General features: G+C 54.8%; 2 protein-coding genes, 1 long non-coding RNA gene and 2 pseudogenes across 7 annotated transcripts in view; 2 read left to right on the top strand and 3 right to left on the bottom strand.

The window, feature by feature from the left end:
- Positions 1 to 10663, bottom strand: part of RABL6 (RAB, member RAS oncogene family like 6) — a 33453-nt gene extending 22790 nt beyond the window's left edge. For 3 of the 5 annotated variants that reach the window (XM_074394465.1, XM_074394466.1, XM_074394464.1), the window contains exon 1: positions 10284 to 10663. In XM_074394465.1, the coding sequence (XP_074250566.1) occupies positions 10284 to 10413 (130 nt within the window). In that variant the 5' untranslated portion in view covers positions 10414 to 10663. Of the gene's footprint in view, positions 1 to 8826; positions 9119 to 10283 lie in introns of all 5 variants that reach the window. The other 2 variants (XM_074394468.1, XM_074394467.1) reach the window with 2 other exon arrangements.
- LOC141583684 (uncharacterized) lies at positions 985 to 8819 on the bottom strand (annotated as a pseudogene).
- LOC120360668 (uncharacterized) lies at positions 2378 to 3040 on the top strand (annotated as a pseudogene).
- Positions 10664 to 10877: 214 nt separating the features above from the next.
- Positions 10878 to 21136, bottom strand: CCDC183 (coiled-coil domain containing 183). Its single transcript, XM_039461392.2, has 14 exons — positions 21067 to 21136; positions 19906 to 20027; positions 19345 to 19422; positions 18965 to 19132; positions 18503 to 18607; positions 15483 to 15605; positions 14189 to 14314; positions 13904 to 13958; positions 13279 to 13379; positions 12183 to 12343; positions 11759 to 11927; positions 11564 to 11674; positions 11365 to 11461; positions 10878 to 10996 (listed from the first exon to the last, which is right to left on the bottom strand). Exons 1-14 carry the CDS (start codon positions 21134 to 21136, stop codon positions 10878 to 10880), a joined length of 1605 nt encoding a protein of 534 aa, XP_039317326.1.
- On the top strand, positions 11517 to 23053 carry LOC141583685 (uncharacterized). The gene is made up of 3 exons (XR_012516455.1): positions 11517 to 11602; positions 18115 to 19200; positions 19397 to 23053. It is a non-coding gene; the product is annotated as an uncharacterized LOC141583685 (long non-coding RNA).
- Positions 23054 to 23791: the final 738 nt, after the last annotated feature.

The following is a 23791-nucleotide window of genomic DNA, read 5'->3' on the forward strand; positions in this document are numbered from 1 at the left end:
TCGTCTCCTCCTGGAACTTGCACTGGGCACGGGCTGGCATCGCCGCCTCCCTGGCCCACGCGTCCCCTCCGGACACCGCTCGTCTCTTCGGCTGAGCGCAAGCTGCTTCTCCTGTCTGCTGGCTCTTTTAACTGTTAATGACCATGTTGTTCATTTCTAGAGGTTTTCATTCTCTTTGGTTCTTTTTCAAACACAAATTGTCTACGCATGGGCTTTTTCATTAATGTTTTATTTGTAATTTACATATTATGGGCACACAGTCTTGATCTAGTCTTAAGGTTGCTCCCTTTCTTTTACGTCTTTATCAATTTTAACAAACATTTGTTTTCTACTATCTTCAGGTTTTGAGAATGAAGACTTATTTTCTCTCCCTTGAAATAAAATTTACTCCTTTTAAAAGCTAATTACCCATAAATATACACACCTACTATATGGCCACAAACTTTTGTTAAAAAAAAAAAAAAAGCTAATTACAGGCTGGGGCAGTGGCTTACACCTGTAATCCCAGCACTTTGGGAGGCTAAGGCAGGTGGATCACAAGGTCAAGACATCGAGACCATCCTGGCTAACATGGTGAAACTCTATTTCTACTAAAAATACAAAAAATTAGCCGGGCAAGGTGGTGCACGCCTGTAGTCACAGCTACCCAGGAATTTGAGTCAGGAGAAATCGCTTGAACCTGGGAGGCGGAGGTTGCAGTGAGCCAAGATTGTGCCACTGCACTCTAACCTGGCAACAGAATGAGACTCTACCTCAAAAAAAAGGCTAATCACAAAAAGTCCTGTAACATTCAAGTAAGGGTAAATCAATCTGGCTTATTTCATTGTTTGTTTATTTTCAGACGGAGTCTTGCTCTGTTGCCCAGGCTGGAGTGCAGTGGCCAATCTCAGCTCCCTGCAGCCTCTGTCCCGAGTTCCAGCGATTCTCCTGCCTCAGCCTCATGGGTAGCTGGGACTAGAGGCACACACCACCACACCTGGCGAATTTTTGTATTTTTAGTGGAGACGGGGTTTCACCATGTTGGCCAGGCTGGTGGTCTCAAACTCCTGACCTCAAGTGATCTGCCCACCTCAGCCTTCCAAAGTGCTGAGAGGACAGGCGTGCACCACTGTGTCCAGCTGGCTTAATTATTTTAAAAAATGAACTCCCCCCAACTGTCTTTTTTTTTTGAGACAAAGTCTCATTCTGTTGCACAAGCTGGAGTGCAGTGGCACGATCTCGGCTCACTGCAGCCTCTGCGTCCCAGGTTCAAGCAATTCTCCTGCCTCCACTTCCCAAGGAGCTGGGCTTATAGGTGTGCACCCACCACACCCAGGAAATTTTTGTATTTTTAGTAGAGATGGGGTTTCACCATGTTGGCCAGGCTGGTGGTCTCAAACTCCTGACCTCAAGTGATCCACCCACCTTGGCCTCCTAAAGTGCTGGGATTACAGGAATGAGCCACCATCCCCAGGTTAGGCTGGTCACAGGGGCTCTCTCCTGTAATCCCAGCACTTTGGGAGGCCAAGGCAGGTGAATCGCTTGGGCCCTGGAGTTTGAGAGCAGCCTGGGAAACATGGTGAAACACTGTCTCTATAAAAATTACAAAACCCAGCCAGGCATGGTAGCATGCACCTGCAGTCACAGCTATTCAGGAGGCTGAGATGGGAGGCCTGCTTGGGCCCAGGAGGTGAAAGCTGCAGCGACTCCAGACTGCACTACTGCACTCCAGGTCAGGCGAAAGAGCAAGATCCTGCCTCAAAAAAAAAAAAAAAAAAAAAAAAAAATCAATTTCAGAATCTTTTTTTTTCTCCCGCTGGTTCTTTGATCTCTGGTTTTCTTTTTTTAGGCTTAATCTCAGAGTCTTAAATGTTGTCTGGAATAAGCTGAGGAAGTGATTCACCTGGAAGACCTTCAGGATTGGTCCGAGAAACGCTAAGCCCTGTACTTCAGCGCGTGGTCAGTCTGTGCTTTTACTACACGGGCTGTGAACATGGTCTCTCTTCAAGCTTTGAGAATTTCCAATGCAGAAAACACAGAGCTCTATGTGAGGCCCTGACCCTTTCTTACCCTGATTCCATTATCTCCTTCACATTCCCACAGGTTGCCTGCAAGGTACGGAGTCATTTTCTTACATTTTCATACCAAGAAGAGCTTATTATTTATCTCAGATGTGCGAGGGCTTGACTCCCGACCAGACCCTCTCACAGTGCTGCCAGCATCTCCTACTGGGCCCACTACCAGGGCCCAGCCCCCTCCTGCTGCTCTCCCACCCCGCACCTGCAAAGACGTCCCATCCTCAGTGGCTTCGGACTACTTGGTTGGAGAGGCAGGTAAAAACCAAGGTGACCCCAGAAAATGGCTGCTACCCCAAAGGAGGCAGAAGGAGAAAGTAAAGATGAGGAAATGTCGGAAGATGAAGAAGACGGCAGCCGTGGAGAAGAGGCAAGAAGGCTGCTGCAACCGAGCAAAGGAGGCGGCAGTTTCCCCAGCAAAAAAGGCTGCAGGTGCCACACCTGCCAGGAAAGCAGCTGTCACTCCAGGCACAGCGGTCGCCACACCTGGTGAGACGGGAGCCACACCCAAGGAGTTGGCAGCAGCTCCTGGTAAGATGGGAGCACCCCAGTCAAGGGGGCAAAGAATGGCAGGAACGCCAAGGGAGACGGTGATGAGGAGGATGCATCTGAGCCAGCAGTGATGAAAGCAGCAGGGGCGCCCCTGCCCCAGAGGATGAGGACGATAAGGATGATGCCAAGGGAGATGGTGCTGAAGCAGTAGCTACGGAGACCACGCCAGCCACAGGAAGGAAAACGTCTGCAAAAGCTGTTCCTGTGAAAGCCAAAAGCACGACTGAGAATGAGGATGAAGAGGATGAGGAGGACGAGGGTGACGACGACGAGGGAGAGGATGAAGATGACGAAGAGGAGGAAGAGGAGGAGGAAGAGTCTGTCGAAGAAGCACCTGGAAAATGAAGGAAAGAAATGACCAAACAGCAGCTTCTGAAGCCAAGAAACACAAAGTGAAAGGCACAGAATCAACTGCTGCTTTTTTTTTTTTTTAAACAGGGTCTTACCCTTTCGACCAGAGTGCTGGAGTGCAGTGGCACGATGTCAGCTCACCGCAACCTTCACCGCCCAGGCTCAAGCGATTCTCCTGCCTCAGCCTCCTGAATGGCAGGGATTACAGGCGTGCACTACTACCACCCAGATAATTTTTGTACTTTAAATAGCGATCAGGTTTCACCATGTTGGCCAGGCTGGAATGTCTTTCAGTCTTTGTTGAAAACCTGAACTTCAACAAATCCGCTCCTGAGTTAAAAACTAGTATCCAGGGCCAGGCGCGGTGGCTTACACCTGTAATCCCAGCACTTTGGGAGGCTGAGGCAGGTGGATCATGAAGTCAGGAGTTTGAGACCAGCCTGGCCAACATGGTAAAACCCTGTCTCTAATAAAAATACAAAAGTTAGCCGGGCATGGTGGCATGCACCTGCAGTCCCAGCTGCTGGGGAGGCTGAGGAGGGAGAATTGCTTGAATCTGGGAGGCAGAGGTTGTGGTAAGCCGAGATCACACCACTGCACTCCAGCCTGGCCAACAGAGCAAGACTCTGTCTCAAAAAACAACAACAAGAACAACTAGTATCCATGATATTTTTGCTAAAAATGATCTTGCTGCTGTGGCTGTCAGAACTGGTATTGTCAGACTAGGAATTTGGTTCTGTGGATTTTGAATCTGCTGAAGACCTGGAAAAAGCCTTGGGACTCACTGGTTTGAAAGACTTTGGCAATGAAATTAAACTAACACAGTAAGAATGAGCAAGATGTGAGAACACCTTTGGCTACAAATCTCCCTTACAAAGTCCCTCGGGACAAATTAAAAGAAGTGTTTGAAGATGATGCTGTGGAGATCAGATTAGTCAGAAAGGATGGGAAGAGGGAAGGACTGCTTACATTGAGGTTAAGACAGAAGCTGATGCAGAGAAAACCTCTAAAGAAACACAGGGAACAGAGATGGATGGTGATCTATTTCCTGGCACTATGATGGAGAGAAAGGTCAAAATCAACACTACAGAGGTGGGAAGAGCAGCACTTGCAATGAATGAAAAACTCGGCTCTAATCAGCCTCTACAGTGTGACAGAAGAAACACGTCAGAAGTACTAAGAAGGCCACTTTTATCAAAGTGCCCCAGAACCACAACGGCCAGTCTAAAGGGCATGCATGCACTTAGAGTATGCTTCATGTGAGGATGATAAAAAGCTTTAAATTCATGTAATAAAAGGGAAATTGGGGGCAGAGCCATCAGGCTGGAGTTGCAAGGATCACCTCACGCCAGAAGCCAGCCATCGAAAACTGTCCGAGGCCCGTCTGAGGACGCCACTGAAGAGAGAGACACTAGTCACTCGGCGGCTTTGTTGGGCAAGGATAGTCACCGACAGGGAAACTAGGAGTCCATGGAAGATGGTGAAATGAAGGGAAACAAAGGTACCTTGGACAGGGCCCACCCTAAGGGTGAAGGTGCCTTTGGGGGTTGTGACAGAGGTAGAGGCGGCTCTGGAGGACGAGGTGGGGGCAGAAGCGGGGAAGGCTCTGGAAGGCGAGATGGCTTCTGAGGAGGCAGAGGTGACCACAAGCCATAAGGAAAAAAGAAAGTTTGAACAGGTTCTGTCCCTCTCCCATTTGAAAGAAAGGGTGCTGGGGTTTTTATTCTGTGACCTCATCAATGACAGAGCCTTCTGAGGACATTCCAAAACAGTCTACAGTCCTGCCGTCTCTGTGGAAATTCGTCGGGATAACATTTCATGGGTGTTACTTTGTTGGTTTTCACTGGATATGCATATAAACTTTTCAGAGATGAGTGACAGAGCTAACCTTTATCTGTACGTTTTGAATTCATATTGTTTCATCCCATGTACAACATCATTTTTTTCCTACAAATAAAAAAATAAGCAAATAAACAGAAAGTTTTCCTGTCCTGCATCCCCACCTGGGCAGCACCTCTGTGGCAGCCTCCTGTGCCTCACTCTGGACTCTACCCCACCACTCCCTTCACCAGGAAACACACTGGCCCGAGGGTCACTGCCTGGGGACTCCCTCTGCCCAGAAAGTACCTCACTTTTCTTTTGCCACAATCCTCTAAGTAATGCTGACCCAAGGGCACCTCTGAGCCCCCAACATGGCTCTATTTGCTTTCCATAGCACTTAATCCGAGACCAAGTAAGAGGAAATTTACTTATCATGTTTATTGCTTAGTGTTTCTTCTCCCATGCTAGGCTACCGGATGGAAGCTATAAGCTTCCCAAGAGCAGAGGCTTTGGTCTGTTTTTTTTCCACGGATGAACACTCAGTATTTGCTAAAAGAACAAACGCACCAGGAGAAAAACCTATAAAGAAAAACATGGCATCAATGTCCACAGAGGGTCAGGAATTTGAAAACTGGCTCTCCTGGGGCAGGTCAAATAATATGGTAGACACAGCTATGATTTATTTCCTAAGGAAAAGCTGTTTTACCCTGAAATCAAACTTTTTTTTTTTTTTAAAGATGGGGTTTCACCATGATGGCCAGGCTGGTCTTGAACTCCTGACCTGAGGTGATCCACCCACCTCGGCCTCCCAAAGTGTTAGGATTACAGGTGTGAGCCACCGCGCCTGGCCCTGAAATCAAACTTTCAAATAGTTTCTTAGTGATGAAGCACCTAACTTCCTTTTTTTTTTTCTTTTTATGAGACGGAGTCTCACTCTGTCACCCAGGTTGGAGCACAGCGGCACAATCTCAGCTCGATGCAAACTTCGCTTCCTGGGTTCAAGCAATTCTCCTGTCAGCCTCCCAAGTAGCTGGGCTTACAGATACCCACCACCACACTTGGCTAATTTTTGTATTTTTAGTAGAGATGGGGTTTCACCACGTTGGCCAGGCTGGTCTTGAACTCCTGACCTCAGGTAATCCACCTGCCTTGGCCTCCCAAAGTGCTGGACTCCAGGCGTGAGCCATCACGCCCTGCCTGCTAAATCCCATTTCTAAATTCGCACCAAGGTCTGCTTGGAGAGGATTCTGGCTGTCCGAGCTCCTGGGTGAGGCCAGTGTCAGAATTCCACAATAATTCTCACTCGGGAGCAACTCCACAGAAAAACTCTGCACCAAACACAGCTGATATTTTGTGTCCAATTACAGTAGAAAGGAACAGACCAACTCAGGCAACAGTCTTTCTTCCACTTTATATGCAAATAATTTCAAAGCTGTGTAAACCAAAATTAAAATCCCAAGGCCTCCCAATCATCTGAAAGACTGGTTCAGGCCAAGATGGGAAGAGGGGAGTCAGGCACGCCTCATTACCGCCTCCTCCCTCTTGGAATTCAGGAAAAGCTCACCAGCATTTAACATCAACACTGACTTTAAGTCTGAAAAGAAATGTGACCTGGCCAGGCGCAGTGGCTCACACCTGTAATCCTTGGGAGGCTGAGGTGGACGGATCACAAGGTCAAGGGATTGAGACCATCCTGGCCAACACAGTGAAAACCCGTCTCTGCTAAAAATACCAAAAAAATTAAGTGGACACGGTGGCACACACCTGTAGTCCCACCTAATCAGGAGGCTGAGGCAGGAGGATCGGATTGAACTCAGGAGGCAGAGGTTGCAGTGATGAGATCACTGCCACTGCACTACAGCCTGGTGACAGCGAGATTCCACCTCAAAAAAAAAAAAAAACAACTAATCTATTCTCTCTCTGAAGCCTCCAACCCAGAGGCTTCATCTGCATGATAAAACATTGGTTTCCACAACCTCTTATTGTAACTCAGACGTTCCTTTCTTTTAATAACTCTTTCAACCAACTGCTAATCAAAAAAATGTTAAGAGGGCTGGGTGCAGTGGCTCATGCCTGTAATCCCAGCACTTTGGGAGGCTGAGGGTGTCAGACTGCTTGAGCAGAGGGCTTCAAGACCAGCTGGGCAACACAGTAAAACCCTGTCTCTACCAAAAAAATACCAAAATTGGCTGGGTGTGGTGGTGCAAAAGTTTTCTTTGAGACAAGGTCTGTTGCCCAGGCTGGAGTGCAGAGGCACAATCTCAGCTCACAGCAACCTCCTCCTCCTGGGTTCAAGTGGTTATCCTGCCTCAGCTTCCTAAGTACCTGGAATTACAGGCACCCGCCATCATGCCCCGTTAATTTTTGTATTTTTAGTAGAGACAGGGTTTCACCATGTTGGCCAGGCTGGTCTTGAACTCCTGACTTTAGGTGATCCACCTGCCTCAGCCTCCTAAAGTGCTGAGATTACAAGCATGAGCCACTGCGCCCAGCAAAAAAAAAAAAAAAAAAAAAAAAATTTTTTTTGAAACCTACCTCTAACCTGGAAGCTCCCACTTCAAGTTGTCCCGCTTTTCTGGACCAAACCAACATATATCTTAAATGCATTTGATTAATGCCCCATGTCTGTCTAAAATGTATAAAACCAAGCTGTGCCCTGACCTCCTGGGGCGCATGGTCTCAGGGTCACCTGAGGGCTGTGTCACAGGCCACAGTCACTCATATTTGGCTCAAAAATAAATCTCTTCAAATATTCCAGAGTCTGACTTTTTTCATCAACTGTGGTCCAATGTCTCACTCAACTTTTGATTCTAAACCCGTGGGTGTCCTGGGACTCTGCCGGGGCCACTAGTGACTCCTTGTAAACGCAGGGCCCAAGAGGGCAGCCCAGACTCCTGGAAACCAGCAGCAGTTCACTGAAACTTTCACCTCCAAAAACCCCTACTCTGTCTTCATCATACTGCTGGTCTGTTACCCTCAGTAAAATAGTTGAGAAAGTCAATACTAGAAAGTTTCTATTCTAACACAGAAAGTTAAAAAGTTTTAAAATTGCATATTATTCAACTATAAAGAAACATTTCTAAAATGTGAAATTTCTCAGTCTCACCCCCTTTCATTCAGTTCTAGGAGATCATAACCTGTTCTCCAACTCCTGGAGGCGGCTTTTCTCCTCTCAGGGACCCCACTGCCCTTTTTAGTCACACTCGGTCAGGCCACGCAGGGGTGGACTGCTCAGGGAGTCTTTTCAGAACGTGCAGTTTCCAGTTCCCGGCCCGATTTCCTAGGGGCCCTAATATCACTAACATTGAGCTTAGTGTTAGATACAGTGAACTCCAAGTTTCTCTTCAAAGAGTATGTCAGTATGTTCAGCTCTCTTATTCTTTAATTCACTATTTTAAAGTTTAACTTCCTTGTAATTCCAGTAACAACCTTCTCCACTGGTTCTAATCAGTACTTCACATCTTCTCCCCACTCCCCCCACATCCTGACTCATCCCAGTCACCTGCTCCAGTCACCTTTGACCTACGTCACCCCTGGCTATCTGCTCTGGCTTGCTGGTAACCATCTTTCCCTCCAAAACACCCACCTCGTCACTCCAGCTGGGACCCCTGCTCTCTTTAAAATAGCCACTCAGGATTAGTCTAGCTTTCGTGGTTTAACCCTAGCCAATAGGGGAACAACACAGCAGTAGGGACGACTCCGTCAGGCATAAGTAGCCCTTTCCTGCTTGTCCAACCGTGTAGCCTCCATTGCTCCACCCGTGGGCTGCAGCCTTCTATATAAACAAACTGCCTTGCTGAAAGGATTTATCTTCGAGTACTATTTCTTTTGTGGCATGGAAATTTTACTTACAACATCAGCCAATACAGTAAGCAATAAAACTAAATAAGGAATCCAAATGCAGAGTCTAAAAATTTGTGTAAACTGAGTATTCTGACATAACACTCTCTTCTCTGAATGTCAGATAAGCATAAAATTTCGAGTATAACACATTTAAAATGAGCTTGCTTTTATTTTTATTCAAAATGCACGGCTTTATTTTCCTTACCGGACACAGCCACACATGCAGCACGTTACAGTCATGACTTCTTCTTCTTAGCGCCCCAGGGCTGCCATAGGATTTCCAGGAGCTCCTGGCCAGAGGAGTCCTGAGATTTAAAATAGTAAAGCTTTCTCCACAGCCTCAAGTTCCTTTGATGTTTGGGTTACTGAACACAAACTGAATGGATAATTTGTCTTCAACATAATCCACTTCTGTTCCTCAACATGGTTAGACGTGCCTTCTTTTTGATGAGCACTCCAGTGTGAACTTCGTCAAAATCTCTTTGTCTTCGTATGTTCTAGAGTATAAGAAAGGCCAGTACAGCCCCTGCTCTGGACACCAATTTTCACACCCAGATGCTCAGGTTGATCTTTAAGCTGTTTTATCTAGCTTCCTGCTGAAGGTGACAGGGTGAGGGCGGCCCAGGGGGTCTGAAGCTTCCTTGTGCTCACAGGCCGACCGGGACTAAGGAAGCCGACCTCCTCACCGTCCTCCTGGACTAACTCCAGCCCCAGGCACGACCGCTGTCTCCGTGGACACGGCAGGCGCATTCATGCACAAGAGTCTTTCTGATCATCAGTTCTTAAAATCCTACATTACCATGGAAATATCGTGGAGACTATAAGGTTCCCTTAAAGTGGGCAGAAACTCAAGAGGCGTAGGGTCCTAACATCTCATAGAAATACACGGAAATGGCTAAGAGAAGAAACAATATCAAAGCAGAGAACCACAGAAGACGACCAGGGAAGAGCCCGCAAAATGGAAAAACTCAAAAGAGGTCAAGAGGACCATTTACATAATTTATAACAAAGGAAGGGAACGTCCCAGGCGCTCAGGAGTCTGTAAATGACTTCTCCTTCCCAGGGGGAATGCAATGTCCCCACAACTGCAAGTCAGCCCGTGCCTTCTGGAGCTTTTCTAAATACGTCCCTTACAAAGGCTTCTTTAAAAAAACAAAAAGGCGAAAACGTGTGGCGTCGCTAATATTCCGTCTTCAAACTCAACAGGAAGTCGTCAAAAAAATCCCGGCTGGGTTCCCCGCTCCTCCTCCAGGTGAACGGTGCCCGGGGCCGGCGGGCTCTGCCCGGCGTTATGTAACCACCCCGGGCCGGGCAGCCGGGCCAATCCGGGCGCCGCCGACCCGCTCCGCTGCACAGCGCGGCGGGAGCGACACGAGCGGGCGCGCGCGGGCGGGAAACGATCCGCGGTTCAGGGGCCGTGAGGACCAGGACCCGGCCCCGGCCCCGGCCCGGCCTCTGCACCGGTCCCCTGGGCCGCGCCCCCGCTCCCGGAGCGTCCGGCGGGCCCAGCGCACCCCACCACGGGCGGGCAGGCGAGATGGACGCCCACCGCGCAGCGCCCGGGGCAGGGGCAGGGCCAGGAGACCCGCGAGACGCCCCCGCCCCCGCCCCCCGGGGCCCCCCGCGCCCGCCCCCCGCCCCTCCCGCGCCCCCCGGACTCACTGTTGTATTGCACCCCCTTGGCGAAGCGCCTCTGTAACGCTTGGTTCATGGACTGCAGCCCGGCGGGAATGTTCTTGTCCCGGCCCGGGGCCTGCTCCGACCCCACCAGCTTCTTCAGGGCGGAAAACATCTTCCCGCTCGGACGTCCCGGCCCGGGCGCGGCCGGCAAGCTCAGCGGCGGCGGGGAAGCGGCGCGACTCGCACCATGTCCCGGCGGCCCCGGCCTCCCTGGAGGCCGGAGTCCCGGCGGTGGAGCGCAGCCTCGAGCGGCGACTCGGAAACCTCAGCCGCGGCGGCTCCGCTCCGGCCCCCGCGGCCTCAGGCACGGCCGCCCTCCAGGCGTCAGCGCCGCCATCTTGGCACCAGCTCGGCGGGACGCTGGGGGCGCGAGGCTACGGGGCGCCGCGAGGGCCACGGGCGGCGGCGCGCGCGGTCGGCGCATGCGCGGGCGGTCGCGGCGCGCGGTTCCCGCCGAGCCTCCCCGGGGGCGCAGTGCCCCGTGTTGCTCCCCGAGACCCCTGCCGCCCCGGCGCCCGCGGGGGTCCCGGAAAAACGTTTATTTGTGTAACAAAGCGGGGAGCGGGCCGGGCGGGGCTACTTCTTCTTCTTCCTGGCCGCCTTGAGCTTCCCCTCGATCAGCCGCTGCGCCTGCCTCTTGATCTCGGCGCGCGACGGGACGTAGCTGTGGTCCACGTCGGCGAACTGAAAGCTGTCTGTGGGCGGGAGCGGCGGCTCACCCAGGCGCCCGGCCAAGCCCCGGGACGGCCCCGCCTCGGCTGCGGGCACTGCCCTGCCCCGTCCTGCCCGCGGAACCCCGCGGAGGCCCTGGCCCGGGCCGTCCCCGCGCTCCTCCCTGCTCCTGACCAGCCCCCGCGCCTCTCCCGCCTGCCTGTCTGGCACGGCACGCCCCTCCTTTCGGAGAAACGAAGTCATAAGTGATTTCAGTGGCTCTGGCCTCCTCCCAGGGCATCACTGAGGCCCCTCCATCAATTAAAGTCCCGCAGGTACAACGAACGCGCCCTGAAGCCCTGCCGTCCCTCCCGGGTGTCCTGGTGGGAGGGGAGCCACCCGAGGCTTGTACCGATCATGTCCTCCTCTCGGTCCTCGAAGCTGATCCGGGTGTTGTATTTCTCCTTCAGAGTCGAGGACTCCAGGGCGTCCCTCACCTTCGTGTCGGCCTGCGGGACAGAGCCCCCTTCAACCGTGCAGACACTCTGAACCAGGCGCTGTCAGCTTCGAGGGGGCGTGGGCTGTGCAGGTCCCGCCCAGCCCGGGGCTACCTCCTCCGTCCTGGACACCGTCTGCACTTTGTCAGCCAGGTACGTGAGCTTCCCCTCGCAGTACGCCAGCTTGCTGTACAAATCGAGGGCGTCGGAGGGCACCACTTCTCTCTGCAGGCGGGGAGGTGGGTCTCATCTCCCCTGTGGCCCTGCCCACGGACCCTGTGTACGGCAGCTCCGCCCCACTCCCTGTACCTGGGCAGAGGGCAAGGGGATGCCCATCAGCCGGGCATAGAGGTTGTCGACGCCCATCTGGATGGTCAGCAGCAGCTTCTGGCCCTTGGTCGTGTTGCTGTGCATGAGCTGCAGCCTCTCTTCTTCCTCTTTCAACATGTCCGTCATCTTCTTCTCAATGGACTTGAAGCTGCAGAGGGCAACAGGGACACAGCAGTGAGGGGCACAGGCCCGAGGGCCACCCAGGAGCCCAGTCCTGAGTTGGGTGCTGTGCTAAAGTCAGGGACTCAGAAGCTCTGGTGTGGGCAAATGGAGTCCCCAGCCCCTCTGTGGGACACACAGGCCTGTTAGCAGTGGGTACACTCCCAGCTCCCAGCCTGGCTGCAGCCCAGGGGCCTTCGTGGGACCCTGGTGGGTGGCCTGCAGCCCCAGAAGCCGGGAGCACCTGATGGAGCTGGGCCTCTGGTGGAATTTGAGCACAGCCTCCTCCAGCTCCAGCTGCTTCAGCAGGGCCTTAAGCTGCAGCCGCCGCTCCTCACAGTCCCCCAGCTGCAGCTCCAGGTTCTCCTCTGTGTTCCTCTGGGCCAGGAAGCGGCCAGCAATGTCCTGGCCAGGTCGGGGGAGGGAGAAGCAGGTGTGGGCCCGGAAGGCAGGCACAGGAGGCTTCACAAAACTGCTTTCTTCTGGGCGCCTCCCAGAGGCTAGTGCACATTCTCTGCACTCATTCACAAGTGCAGCCACAGCTCACTGCAGCCTCAACCTCCCAGACTCAGGCAGCCCTCCCACTTTTCAGTCTCCTGAGTAGCTGGGACTGCAGGTGTGCACCACCATGCTCAGCAGGAGTGAAGCGCTTGGTGGGTGAGATAACCCCGTTAGAGAGATAGATAGAGAGGGTAGATAACCCCGTTTAGAGATAAGGAGACCGTCACTGAGGGACACCGTGTCATTTTGAGTCTCTTGTCTGATAGTGGACAAGCTTGTGTCAGGGCAGTGGATGGGAGCTCAAGGCCTAGTTATGATAAACCCAGGGCCGAGTGCAGCGGCTCACATCTGTAATCCCAGCACTTTGGGAGGCTGAGGCGGGTGGATCACTTGAGGTCAGGAGTTCCAGACCAGCCTGGCCAACATGGTGAAACTCCAACTCTACTAAAAATACAAAAAAATTAGCCAGGCATGTTGATGCATGCCTGTAGTCCCAGCTACCTGGGAGGCTGAGGCAGGAGAATGGCTTGAACCCAGGAGGCGGAGGTTGCAGTGAACAGAGATAGCACCATTGCATTCCAGCCTGAGCAACAGAGCAAGACTCCATCTCACAAAAAAAAAAAAAAAAAATGTATATATTGAGAGACAGATAGATAGAGTTGTATAAACCCGGATGGGATTAAGAGAAAAGGGTTTGCAAGGCCTGGGGAGCTGCATTGTGTGTCCATGCCAGAGCGCCTGCAGACCCCTCCCCGCTCAGCCACCCTCCTGACGTGCTCTGTGAACGCCAGGGAGCGTTACCCAGACGTGGGAGCGTTACCCAGACGTGGGAGCATTACCCAGATGTGGGAGCATTGCACAGCGCCCTTGACCTTCTCCACTGCAGCAGTCACGAGCGTCTGGTATTCCATTTCCGCTGTGGAGGTCTCCTTTCTCCTCACTGGCAGAGCAGAGGGGAGGGGCGGTCAGCATGCAGGGCTGGCTCATGGGCTCTGCGTGAGGCCACTGGACACCTCTGTACCTACCCAGCGATGGGGAGGCCACCCAAGGCACAGGCGTCCTTCAGAGGTGCCTGCCCCCAGACCTGCTCCCTCCTTAGCCTGGCCCTGTAGGGACATCCCGGCAGCCCCAGAGCAGGGGCAGATGAGGAGCCATGTGGCATGGTGGGCTCAGCAGTGCTTCTCAAAGATGGCTTAGGGGCCGGGGTGCCCATCCTCTGCAGTCACTGGGGACTGGGCCTTTGTGTATGGAGCCCTTGGGTGCTGGGGCCAGGATCTCTGAGGCCACGTTTGGCTGCAGGCTGTCAGCCTCTGCAGAGAGAGGCAGGGACTCGTCCTTCCCTTCCCCCGATGACTGCATGCGACACCTGGCCCCTGGGTGATCTGACCTGCTGGCCCGAGCCAGTGCAAGCCTCTCCTTGGGATCCTGGCTGCGGGAGGTGCAGCTGGAGAGCTGAGTGCTTACATTTCAGGATCTCCATGCTCATCAGATTCGAGGGGAAGTCCAAGTCCATCTGGCCCTGATGGGAGGTGGGGGGCGGGGAGGGGGATGAGACATCCTTTGCAGGGAGTGGGCCCGAGTGGTGGCCCTGAGCCTGTCCACCCCGCTGTCATGGGGCCCTCGGCCCTGAGCCTGTCCACCCCGCTGTCGTGGGGCCCTCGGCCCTGAGCCTGTCCACCCAGCTGTCGTGGGGCCCTCAGCCCTGAGCCTGTCCACCCCGCTGCTGTAGGGCCCGGGTCCGGGGCTCACCCGCCGGTACTTCTCACTGGTCTCCTTCGTGTGGATCTTGTCGATCATCTTCCTCTGCTGGTTGAGCCGGTTCTCCCTGGCCCTGCGCTCCTCGATGAAGGACGCCTGCTTCTGCCTCATGTTCCTCTGAGGACATGGGGTGGGCAAGGGTCAGTGACTGTCTCAACAAGGGCCCTCATGGCACTGCAGCCAGCAGCCAGTTGGCCATCCTCACCTTAGTAGACTTGGAAAATGCATCCCCGCCACCAGCCACACCCTCTTCCTAAACCAGCCGTGCCCCTGGCGGCCTCCGCTTAGGGCCCTGCTCGCCCATGCCTCTCGGAGCATGCGCCAGCCCAGATGCTCCCCTGCCCTTCAGCCTCTGGCCCCCAGCTGCCTCCTGGCCAGGTCCATGGAAAACTCACAAAAGTAGATTGAGCCTGCCTGAAAACAGAGTCATCCTCCTCCCCAAAACCTGGCCTCTTCCAGCATGCCCCTGCATAGCTAAAACCATCCTCTGTCCACCCCTCCTCAGGCGCCCGGAGCCCGCCCTCACCCTTGCCACACCCGCTGCCAGAGCTTAGTGAGGTTGCCTCTTGAGAACGTCTCAGTTCCGTTGCTCCCGGCCACCCCTTCGCCCCAGCCTGCCCAGGTGATCGGGGCCTCTGCGCCAGCACCTTCCAGTCCCCACAGTCTGAGTGCACCCTTTCTGAAGCACAGACCTGCTCACATCTTCCCCCCACCTCCGCCCAGGGCTCCAGGTCAGTGCGTAGTCCCCCCCCCACCCCGGGCCCAGCAGCCACACGCTGCTCCGCGCGCCACGCCCCTCCTGGCCAGGACATCACCTCCTCGTCCCCGGCCCCGGCACCTCCACCTTTGCAGGCCCCCTCCCTGAGCCCAGCTCAAGCACTGCCTCCCTGGAAAGCCATCTGCCGCCCACCTCTCTCTGCCAGGCTGGCCCTGGGGCTGTGTGGCATTTCTTCCTGGGCTGTTGGATGAGTGCCACCCTCTTCAGGAGGCCCAGGCCTGCCTGTCCTGGTCCCTGCTGTATCCCCAGAGCCTGGCAGGGGCCTTGGGGGATACAGGCTGGGTGGGCAGGGACCCCTGCTCTGCCCTGGCCGATCCTCTGCCTCCTCTACTTCATGGCTCCTTGGCCTGACAGGACCTGCTCTGTCCAGTGGGCGAGCAGAGCAGGCTGGCAGGGCTGGCCACTGGATCCTGCCAGGGATTGTAGGCATTGTGGGTGTGGGGATCTCCTGAGGGACCCTGGCCAGGAAGATCTGAGAGAGCCAGCCCTGGAGGGCCCCCAGCCCACCTTGACCTCATCCGTGATCATCATGGCATCTTGGGACATGATCTTCATATCTGACAGCTCTGAGCAGTAGGTGACCACCAGGTTCTGCAGCTTGTCCAGCTCAGTGGGGTATCCAGCCAGCACCTGTGTTGAGTGGGGTTCTCTTGTGGCCCCTACAGAGTGGGCTGCAGCTGCCACCAGCCATCACCCCCAGACTCAGACCCCTGAGGACAGTGATGGCTTCTGCTCTGTGGCCCCAGCCCCCCTGCTAGGCATAAAACTGTGCTGGCCTGGTGGACTCCCACCACCCGGGGCCCAACAACCCAGAGACACAGAAAGAGGCTGGGCCTAAATGATTTGCCTTGGAGAAAGTGGACTGAAACCCGGGAGGTTTGGGAGCAGCTTTGCTCTGAAGTGAAGCAGAGGGGTCAGGACATGGGCTTGGGGTCAGAGAGTCAGGATTCAAGGCCAAGGCCGCTTCTGACCAGCTAGCTTAGCTGTGTCATGTTAACGTTCTTTAACCTCTCTGAGTGTCCCCAACTGTAAGAGGGTGATAATGGCTCTTCAGAAGGTTGCTGTCAGGATGAATTGAGAGTATAAAATAAAAGGAAGTATGTAGCCCAGAACCAAGTTCATCATGTTCAGGATAGCTTTGCTATTAGTATTTTGTTTTTAATAGCAATAAGTGTAGAATCTTTTTTTTTTGAGACGGAGTTTCACTCTTGCCCAGGCTGGAGTGCAGTGATGCAATCTCAACTCACTGCTGCAACCTCTGTCTCCTGGTTAAAGCAATTCTCCTGCCTCAACCTCCTGAGTAGCTGGGATTACAGGCACGCGCCACCATGCCCGGCTAATTTTTGTATTTTTAGTAGAGATGGGATTTTATCACATTGGCCACGCTGAGGTCCAACTCCTGACCTCAGGTGATCCATCCACCTTGACTTCCCAAAGTGCTGGGATTACAGGCGTGAGCCACCACACCAGGCCTAGAATTATTTTTTAAAAATATGGATGACTGTGGGAATTACTGTTTTTTGTTGTTGTTGTTGTTTTCTGAGACTGATTCTTACTCCATCACCCAGGATGGAGTGGAATGGCAAGATCTCGGCTTGCTGCAACCTCTGCCTCCTGGGTTCAAGGGATTCTCATGGCTCAGCCTCTTGAGTAGCTGGGATTGCAGGCACACACCACCGCGCCCGGCTAATTTTTGTATTTTTAGTAGAGACGGGGTTTCACCATGTTGGTCAGGCTGGTCTCAAACTCTCGACCTCAAGTGACCCATCGACCTTGGCCTCCCAAAGTGCTGGGGTTACAGGCATGAGCCCCATGCCCGGGCCGGGAATTACTGTGTTTTAAGTGTGTATGTTCTTTTTTTTTTTTTTTTTGAGACGAAGTTTCGCTCTTGTTACCCAGGCTGGAGTGCAATGGCAGAATCTCAGCTCACCGCAACCTCTGCCTCCTGGGTTCAGGCAATTCTGCCTCAGCCTCCTGAGTAGCTGGGATTACAGGCACGTGCCACCATGCCCAGCTAATTTTTTGTATTTTTAGTAGAGACGGGGTTTCACCATGTTGACCAGGATGGTCTCAATCTCTTGACCTCGTGATCCACCCGCCTCGGCCTCCCGAAGTGCTGGGATTACAGGCTTGAGCCACCGTGCCCGGCTTAAGTGTGTATGTTCTAAACAGAAGAAAGTGCTGCCAGGGTACAGAAAGCACCAGCAGAAGGAGGGGTGTGGGGAGGGGTGGGCCCAGGAAGGAAAGAGGGGCAGGGCTTCCAGGTGAGCCAACAGGACCAGGGGCCAAGGCAAGAGGGACAAGCATGAGGACAAGGAGCTGGGAGCCACCTGGGCTGGGACAGCAGCAGAAAACAGCTGCGATGCCACCCCCACCCCCACCCTCCTCCTAAACTGCACTTCCATGCTGTCACCTTCCTGAAGCATGGATCTCTAGAGTGCCCCTTCGCCCAGTCTTAGGGTGAGGGTGTCTGGGAGCTTCCCCTGCCCCCCTTCCCAGCTGGCTCTGTGCTCCATCCACACATGTGCTCTCACACACATGCTTTCACATGCTCACACGTGCTCACACAAACATGCTCACATGTGCTCACACATGCACGCTCACGTACTCACACACTCATGCTCACATATGCATGCTCACGTGCTCACACATGCCCATACACGCTCACGTGCTCACATACGTGCTCACACGCACTCTCACGCTCATACGCTCACAGATGTGCTCACGTTCCCACACGCTCTCTTAGTGCACCTAAAGCATTCTCCCTCCACACCTATAGTCCACCTGGAGCAGCTTCTGCTTTGTGAGCGGCTGAGGGGCAGTGCTCAGCCTCAGTGAAGGGGGCCTGCCTCACAATTGAACCGCTGGCCTCGTCTGCAGTGAGCAGGGCGGGTGGGCTGGCTGGGACAGCAGCAAGCCGTGCTTACAGGCCCAGGCAACCCTCAAAAGTGCGAAGACTTTCTGAGGGTGCAGGACCTGTCTCTGACTGTCAGAGGCCCAGGCAATCAGAAGATGATGGGCAAAATACAAGCGATACTAAATCATTTACTGCGTGCAAGAAAGTCCAAAGCATTCTGATACACCCCCACAATGTGCTTTTTTGAAATAGCCAAAAATGAAGTTTTTGGTTTTTTTACAGATGGAGTCTCGCTCTGTCACCCAGGCTGGAGTGTCATGGCGTCATCTCTGCCCACTGCAACCTCCGCCTCCCAGGTTCAAGCAATTCTCTGTCTCAGCCTCCCGAGCAGCTGGGACTAAAGGCACACACCACCACGCCCGGTTAATTTTTGTATTTTTAGTAGTGACGAGGTTACACCATCTGGGCCAGGTGGACTCCTGACCTCGTGATCCACCTGCCTTGGCCTCCCAAGGTGCTGGAATTACCGCGCCAAGACCAAAAATGAAGTTTTAAAAAACATGTTCCACATGCTTCAACGTCCTACTTAGCCTATGCTCAAGCAGAGCCCAGGACGCTTCCGGCCCTCCCAGATCCCAGCCCCGGACCCGCCCCGGGCCACTGAGCTCACTTTCTTCAGGTAATCCAGCAGGTCCAAGTACAGCAGGTGGATGTTCTGGCTGGTGGTGATCTTGATCATTGTCTTCTCGATGTTGTTCTCCAGCTGGCGGATGATCTGGGGCGGACCGAGGGCGCGGTGAGGGTGCTTGGGGACCAGCTGCCCAGAGGGCGTCGGGCCTGGGCTTTCTTCGGAGGGGGTCGTGCTCGCCCACCCGCCCCTCACCCTCCGTCAGCTCTGCCCCAGGGGCCCCGCCCCTCCCGGCAGCCCTGCCCCGGTGGCCCCGCCCCTCCCGCCAGCCCTGCCCCGGTGGCCCCGCCCCTCCCGGCAGCCCTGCCCCGGTGGCCCCGCCCCTCCCGCCAGCCCTGCCCCGGTGGTCCCGCCCCTCCCGCCTGCCCCGCCCCGGTGGCCCCGCCCCTCCCGCCAGCCCTGACCCGGTGGCCCCGTCCCGTCCTCCCAGCCCCGCCTTCCCACCTGCAGCAGCCGCAGCTCCTCCTTGCTGGCGTCGGGCTGGCTCCGCAGGCTGGCCAGCTCCAGATGCATGCTCTCCAGCTTCTCCCCGCGCCGCCGCACCAGGTGGATCAGCAGGTTGTGCGCGTTCACACGGTCGAAGACGTACTTGCGCAGCTTCTCCTGCGCCACCTGGGTCGGGAAGGGCACCGCCCGCGCGTGGGTGCGCAGGGGGCCGCCACGGAGCCCGCCAGCAGTAGGTGGGTGGAGGCTCGTGGCAACGCCACAAGGACCTTGGGGCTGGGCACCTGCTCCGTCCCTCATCCGCTCCGCAACATCTAGTGGGGGGGTGCGCTGGCGGGGGCGGGGAGGGTTGGGTCTCGAGGCCTCACGTGCCTGGTTACCTCCATGGTGCTGCGGCAGTGCGCCAGCCGCAAGGGCACGTTTTTCCCGCAGGCCTTGGAGATGATCCACTGGTCATACTGCAGAGCAGTGGCGGCTGAGCTGAGTCGGGCCCTTTGCGCACTCCCAGCCGACGGCCCCTCCAGGCATTCCCCCCAGGACCTCTTGTATCCCGTGAGAGTCGAGCAGCGAGACCCCCTGCTCCCACGAGGAGCAGAGCGCCGCGGGACCCCATCCTGGCCACCCAAGCTCGGATGCAACGGGGTTGGGGGAGGGTGGGCATGCAGAGGAGGGCACAGGTTTCCCCCAGCTGGCTGGAGATCCAGAGGGGCCCTGCTTCAGGATGTGGGCTCACAGATGCCAAGCCCTCTGGGGTGAACCTGCCCACCAGATGCTGGGTGACTGGAGCGCTGGGCACAGCTTCTAGCAGAGCCCCTCCTCACATGCCCCCTGGCTCCAGGAAGGTCGGGGTGGGGGTGGAGAGGAGCTGCCCGCCCTCCCCCTGTGTGTCCTCTGCTCCTGCCCTGCTCCCCAGGCAGCCGGGAGGAGCGGGGTTTGTGCACCTTCTTGGCCAAAGCCCAGTCATGGGCCCCGCGGCGGATCTTGCTGTGCAGGAGCGCCAGCGTGGCCTTGTTCTGGTTCATACTCTCTTTCACCCCCTGGATCTGGAGGGCCCGACACTGCTCTGTGGGCAGGTGAAGGAGTCAGAGTGGCCAGGATTGGGCCAAGAGCCTGCCCTGGAATCCTCCAGGGGAGGCTTGAATTAGGGAAGCCCTGGGTCTGGGGGGATGCCACCTCCACGGCCAAGATCCCTCCTCCCACTCTGTCCTGGGGGACACCACTCCACTGCCCAGCAGCGGCTGTCTGAAGGGCTCTCAATGGACAGGTACAGGGTTCACGCCTGTAATCCCAGCACTTTGGGAGGCCAAGATGAGTGGATCACCTGAGGTCAGGAGTTTGAGACCAGCCTGGCCAACAGCCTGAAACCTTGTCTTTACTAAAAATACAAAACTAGCCGGGCATGGTGGTACATGCCTGTAGTCCCACCTACTTGGGAGGCTGAGACAGGAGAATCATTTGAACCCAGGAGGTGGAGGTTGCAGTGAGCTGAGATTATACCACTGCACTCCACCTGAGTGACAGAGCAAGACTCCATCTAAAAAAAATAATAAAAATACAAAAATTAGGCCGGGCCTGGTGGCTCACGCCTGTAATCCCAGCACTTTGGGAGGCCGAGGCGAGTGGATCACGAGGTCAAGAAATCGAGACCATCCTGGTCAACATGGTGAAACCCCGTCTCTACTGAAAATACAAAAAAAAAAATTAGCTGGGCATGGTGGCACGTGCCTGTAATCCCAGCTACTCAGGAGGCTGAGGCAGGAGAATCACCTGAACCCAGGAGGTGGAAGTTGCGGTGAGCCGAGATCGCGCCATTGCACTCCAGCCTGGGTAACAAGAGCGAAACTCCGTCTCAAAAAAAAAAAAATTAGCTGAGCATGGTGGCGCACACCTGATGTCCCAGCTAATCAGGAGGCTGAGGCAGGAGAATCGCTTGAACCTGGGAGGTAAAGATTGCAGTGAGTTGAGATTGTGCCACTGCACTCCAACCTGTGTGACAGAGGGAGACTCCATCTCAAAACAAAACAAACCCCTGAAAGTTGTGCACCCTCAAACCCCGAGCCCCAGGCGGGCATGGCAGGCTGGTCGCGGCAGTGCAGGCTCACCCTGGAGCCGAGTGATAGTCTTCAGCTCCTGGGTCTGCTCCTCCACTTCTGTCTCGCTGTGCCTCCTCATGGCTGCCCCCAGTGACCCTGTGTACCTCAAAGCCTCCCTGGGCTTGGCTTGCTCAGAGCTGCCACTCAGACTGTCCCCAGAACCTCACTGCATTATGAGGAGAGCCAGGGTTCTAACTGCCTGGGCAACCCTGGAATTGCAGGACCTCCCTGCCCCACTCTGCCCCCAGCTTCTGGACCTGTGTCCTAACTGAAACAGGAGCTCACTGGGTGCATGTGCCACTTTCTTTGAGGGGGAGGTTTGTGATGGGTCGGCAGCACCAGCACCTCTTACCTGCACCAGGTTCCCTCCCCAGCCCCTCCCATGCCCCAGTCCGTCCTCCACAAAGCAGCTGGGCGAGCCTCCTAAAGTTATTCTGTTCCTGCCTTACAGGACCTCCATCTGCACCCCTACCTCCAGCCCCAAGTCCAGACTCCATACCCTGGGTGACCCGGCTCTTGGGACACCACAGCCTTATCTCTTCTGACTTCTGTCCCTGACGTTGGCCATGCTGTCTGGAGCCCGCCCTGCTTTGCCCCCACTTTCCTTTGGGAATTACTGGGTCTTGGGTTCATGTGTCAGAAGGGATTAGTTTCCATCTCTGCACCCCCTCCGCCCTTCCCTTAGACGGAAGTGCCTGGAGCACCACGCAGCCTGGAACTCCGTGGGGGTATGCACGAGATGATGGGGTACCTTTTCTCAGCCTTGCCTTAGTAGGCTCAGGTGGCCATAACAAGGTGCAGTAGCTGGGCACAGTGGCTCACGCCTGTAACCCCTGCACTTTGGGAAGCTGAGGCGGGTGGATCACCAGAGGTCAGGAGTTTGAGACCAGTCTGGTCAATATGGAGAAATCCTGTTTCTACTAAAAATAGAAAAATTAGCCCAGTGTGATGGTGGGTGCCTGTAGTCCCAGCTACTGTACTTGGGAAGCGGAGGGAGAATTGCTTGAACCCAGGAGGCAGAGGTTGCAGTGAGCCAGGTGGGAAACCCCCCTTCTGGGCACCGAGGAAGGAGAGCCAAGCAGACCCCCGGAACAATTAGTGCCTGAAGAATATCCTAGTTTATAGTGTTAGTACTCAGTTATTTCCTTGTATGTAATCCTTTATATATAATCATATATTAATCTATAGTTGGAACAATTAGTGCCTGAGGAATATCTTACTACTCAGTTATATGTTAGTTTGTAGTCAGGGGAATGTCTAGAGCAGACATGGTACAGAGCAAGAATTAAAGGAAAAACAGTTATACCAGGACAAGAATCTAGGGCCAGGTGGTAGTGCCTCTGCCTGAAAGGGCATTCGCTACCCAGCAGGCTGGCCCAGGCAGCAGCGTTCAGTATCATAAAGATACCCACTGAATGGCAGGCTTGGAGCAAGTCACTCCTGAAAAGGAGCTGCAGTACCTTGCGTCCAGTTCTTGTGCACCTGAGGGCTTAAAACCCCTCCAGTGTAACTGAGCCTAGGTGGCTGTATGCCCCACCAGCCCTGCTGGTGTACTGACTCAAAGCATCCTCCTATAGAATCACTGGAAGCTGCCAGCAGGTAGCTGTGTACCCTGACGGCTCTTTAACTACTGTGCTGACTCAAAGCATCCTCCCAGAGTTCCTTTGAAGTAGCCTGCGCCTAGATAAGAAGTGTTGCACACTGCACCCCCTTCATGGCGCACGGCCCACCTCCTTGCCTCGGCAACCTAATGGGGGTGGGCCCCTTGCTGCACACTGCCCACTTCCTAGCCTAGGTGACCCATTGGGGGTGGACCCCTTGTTTATTGTTCACATGATTGTATTGACCCTATCACTATCCTTAAGATGACCCCACTCACTACCCTGCCCGCTAACCTATACCCAATAAATATAGATGCTCCTGGATGTTCGGGGCCTGGCCTGTCCCTGCTGGTAGGTGGCGCGCCCCCCGAGCCCAGCTGCATTTTGTCCTTCTGTGTCTGTCTTTCTTTCTTGGATCCTGCACCTAAGCACAGCGATGGGGACACCTCATGACCCTGTACGGCTGGACCCCACAAGCTGAGATTGTGCCACTGCACTCCAGCCTGGGCGACAGAGTAAGGCTCTGTCTCAAAAAAACAAAAACAAGGCGCCACGGACTGCGGGGTATGAACAGCCTGGAGGCTGTGGGCGGAGAGCCGGGCTGAGCAGGGCTGCTGTCTTCTGAGGCCCCTCTCCGTGGCCTGCAGACACCGTCTTCTCCCTGTGTCCTCACATGGTCGTCCCCCTGTGTGTCTGTGTCCTAATTTCGTCTTTTTATGAGGACACGAGTCCATTGGATTAGGGCCCACCCATCCCAATGACCTCATTTTACCGTAATGGCCTCTGTAAAGCCCCATCTCCAAACATACTGAGGTCCTGGGGGTCAGGGCCTCATACAGGAATTTGAGGGGACCCAAGCCCGCCCGACAGTGGCCTTTGCCCGTGCTGTCACAGCGTCTTCCTCTGCGAGCTCTCGCACAGTTCCCTTCCTTTTCTGGTCACTGTTTTTGGAAAGCCAGTCCAGGCAAACTCCAGGTTCAGCAAGCCAGGCCTCACCCTCAGGGTCGGACGGCCTGCTAAAGGTGTGGTCTGCTCGCCTCCCCTTCTTTTGTGGGTCCAAGCTTGGAATCCAGCTGAGGCAGAGACTGCCTGCGGTCCTTCTTCCGCAGATATGAAACCCCTGAATGTGAGTG

The sequence above is a fragment of the Saimiri boliviensis genome, chromosome 2, assembly GCF_048565385.1.
Source record: "Saimiri boliviensis isolate mSaiBol1 chromosome 2, mSaiBol1.pri, whole genome shotgun sequence".
Taxonomy (NCBI): domain Eukaryota; kingdom Metazoa; phylum Chordata; class Mammalia; order Primates; family Cebidae; genus Saimiri; species Saimiri boliviensis.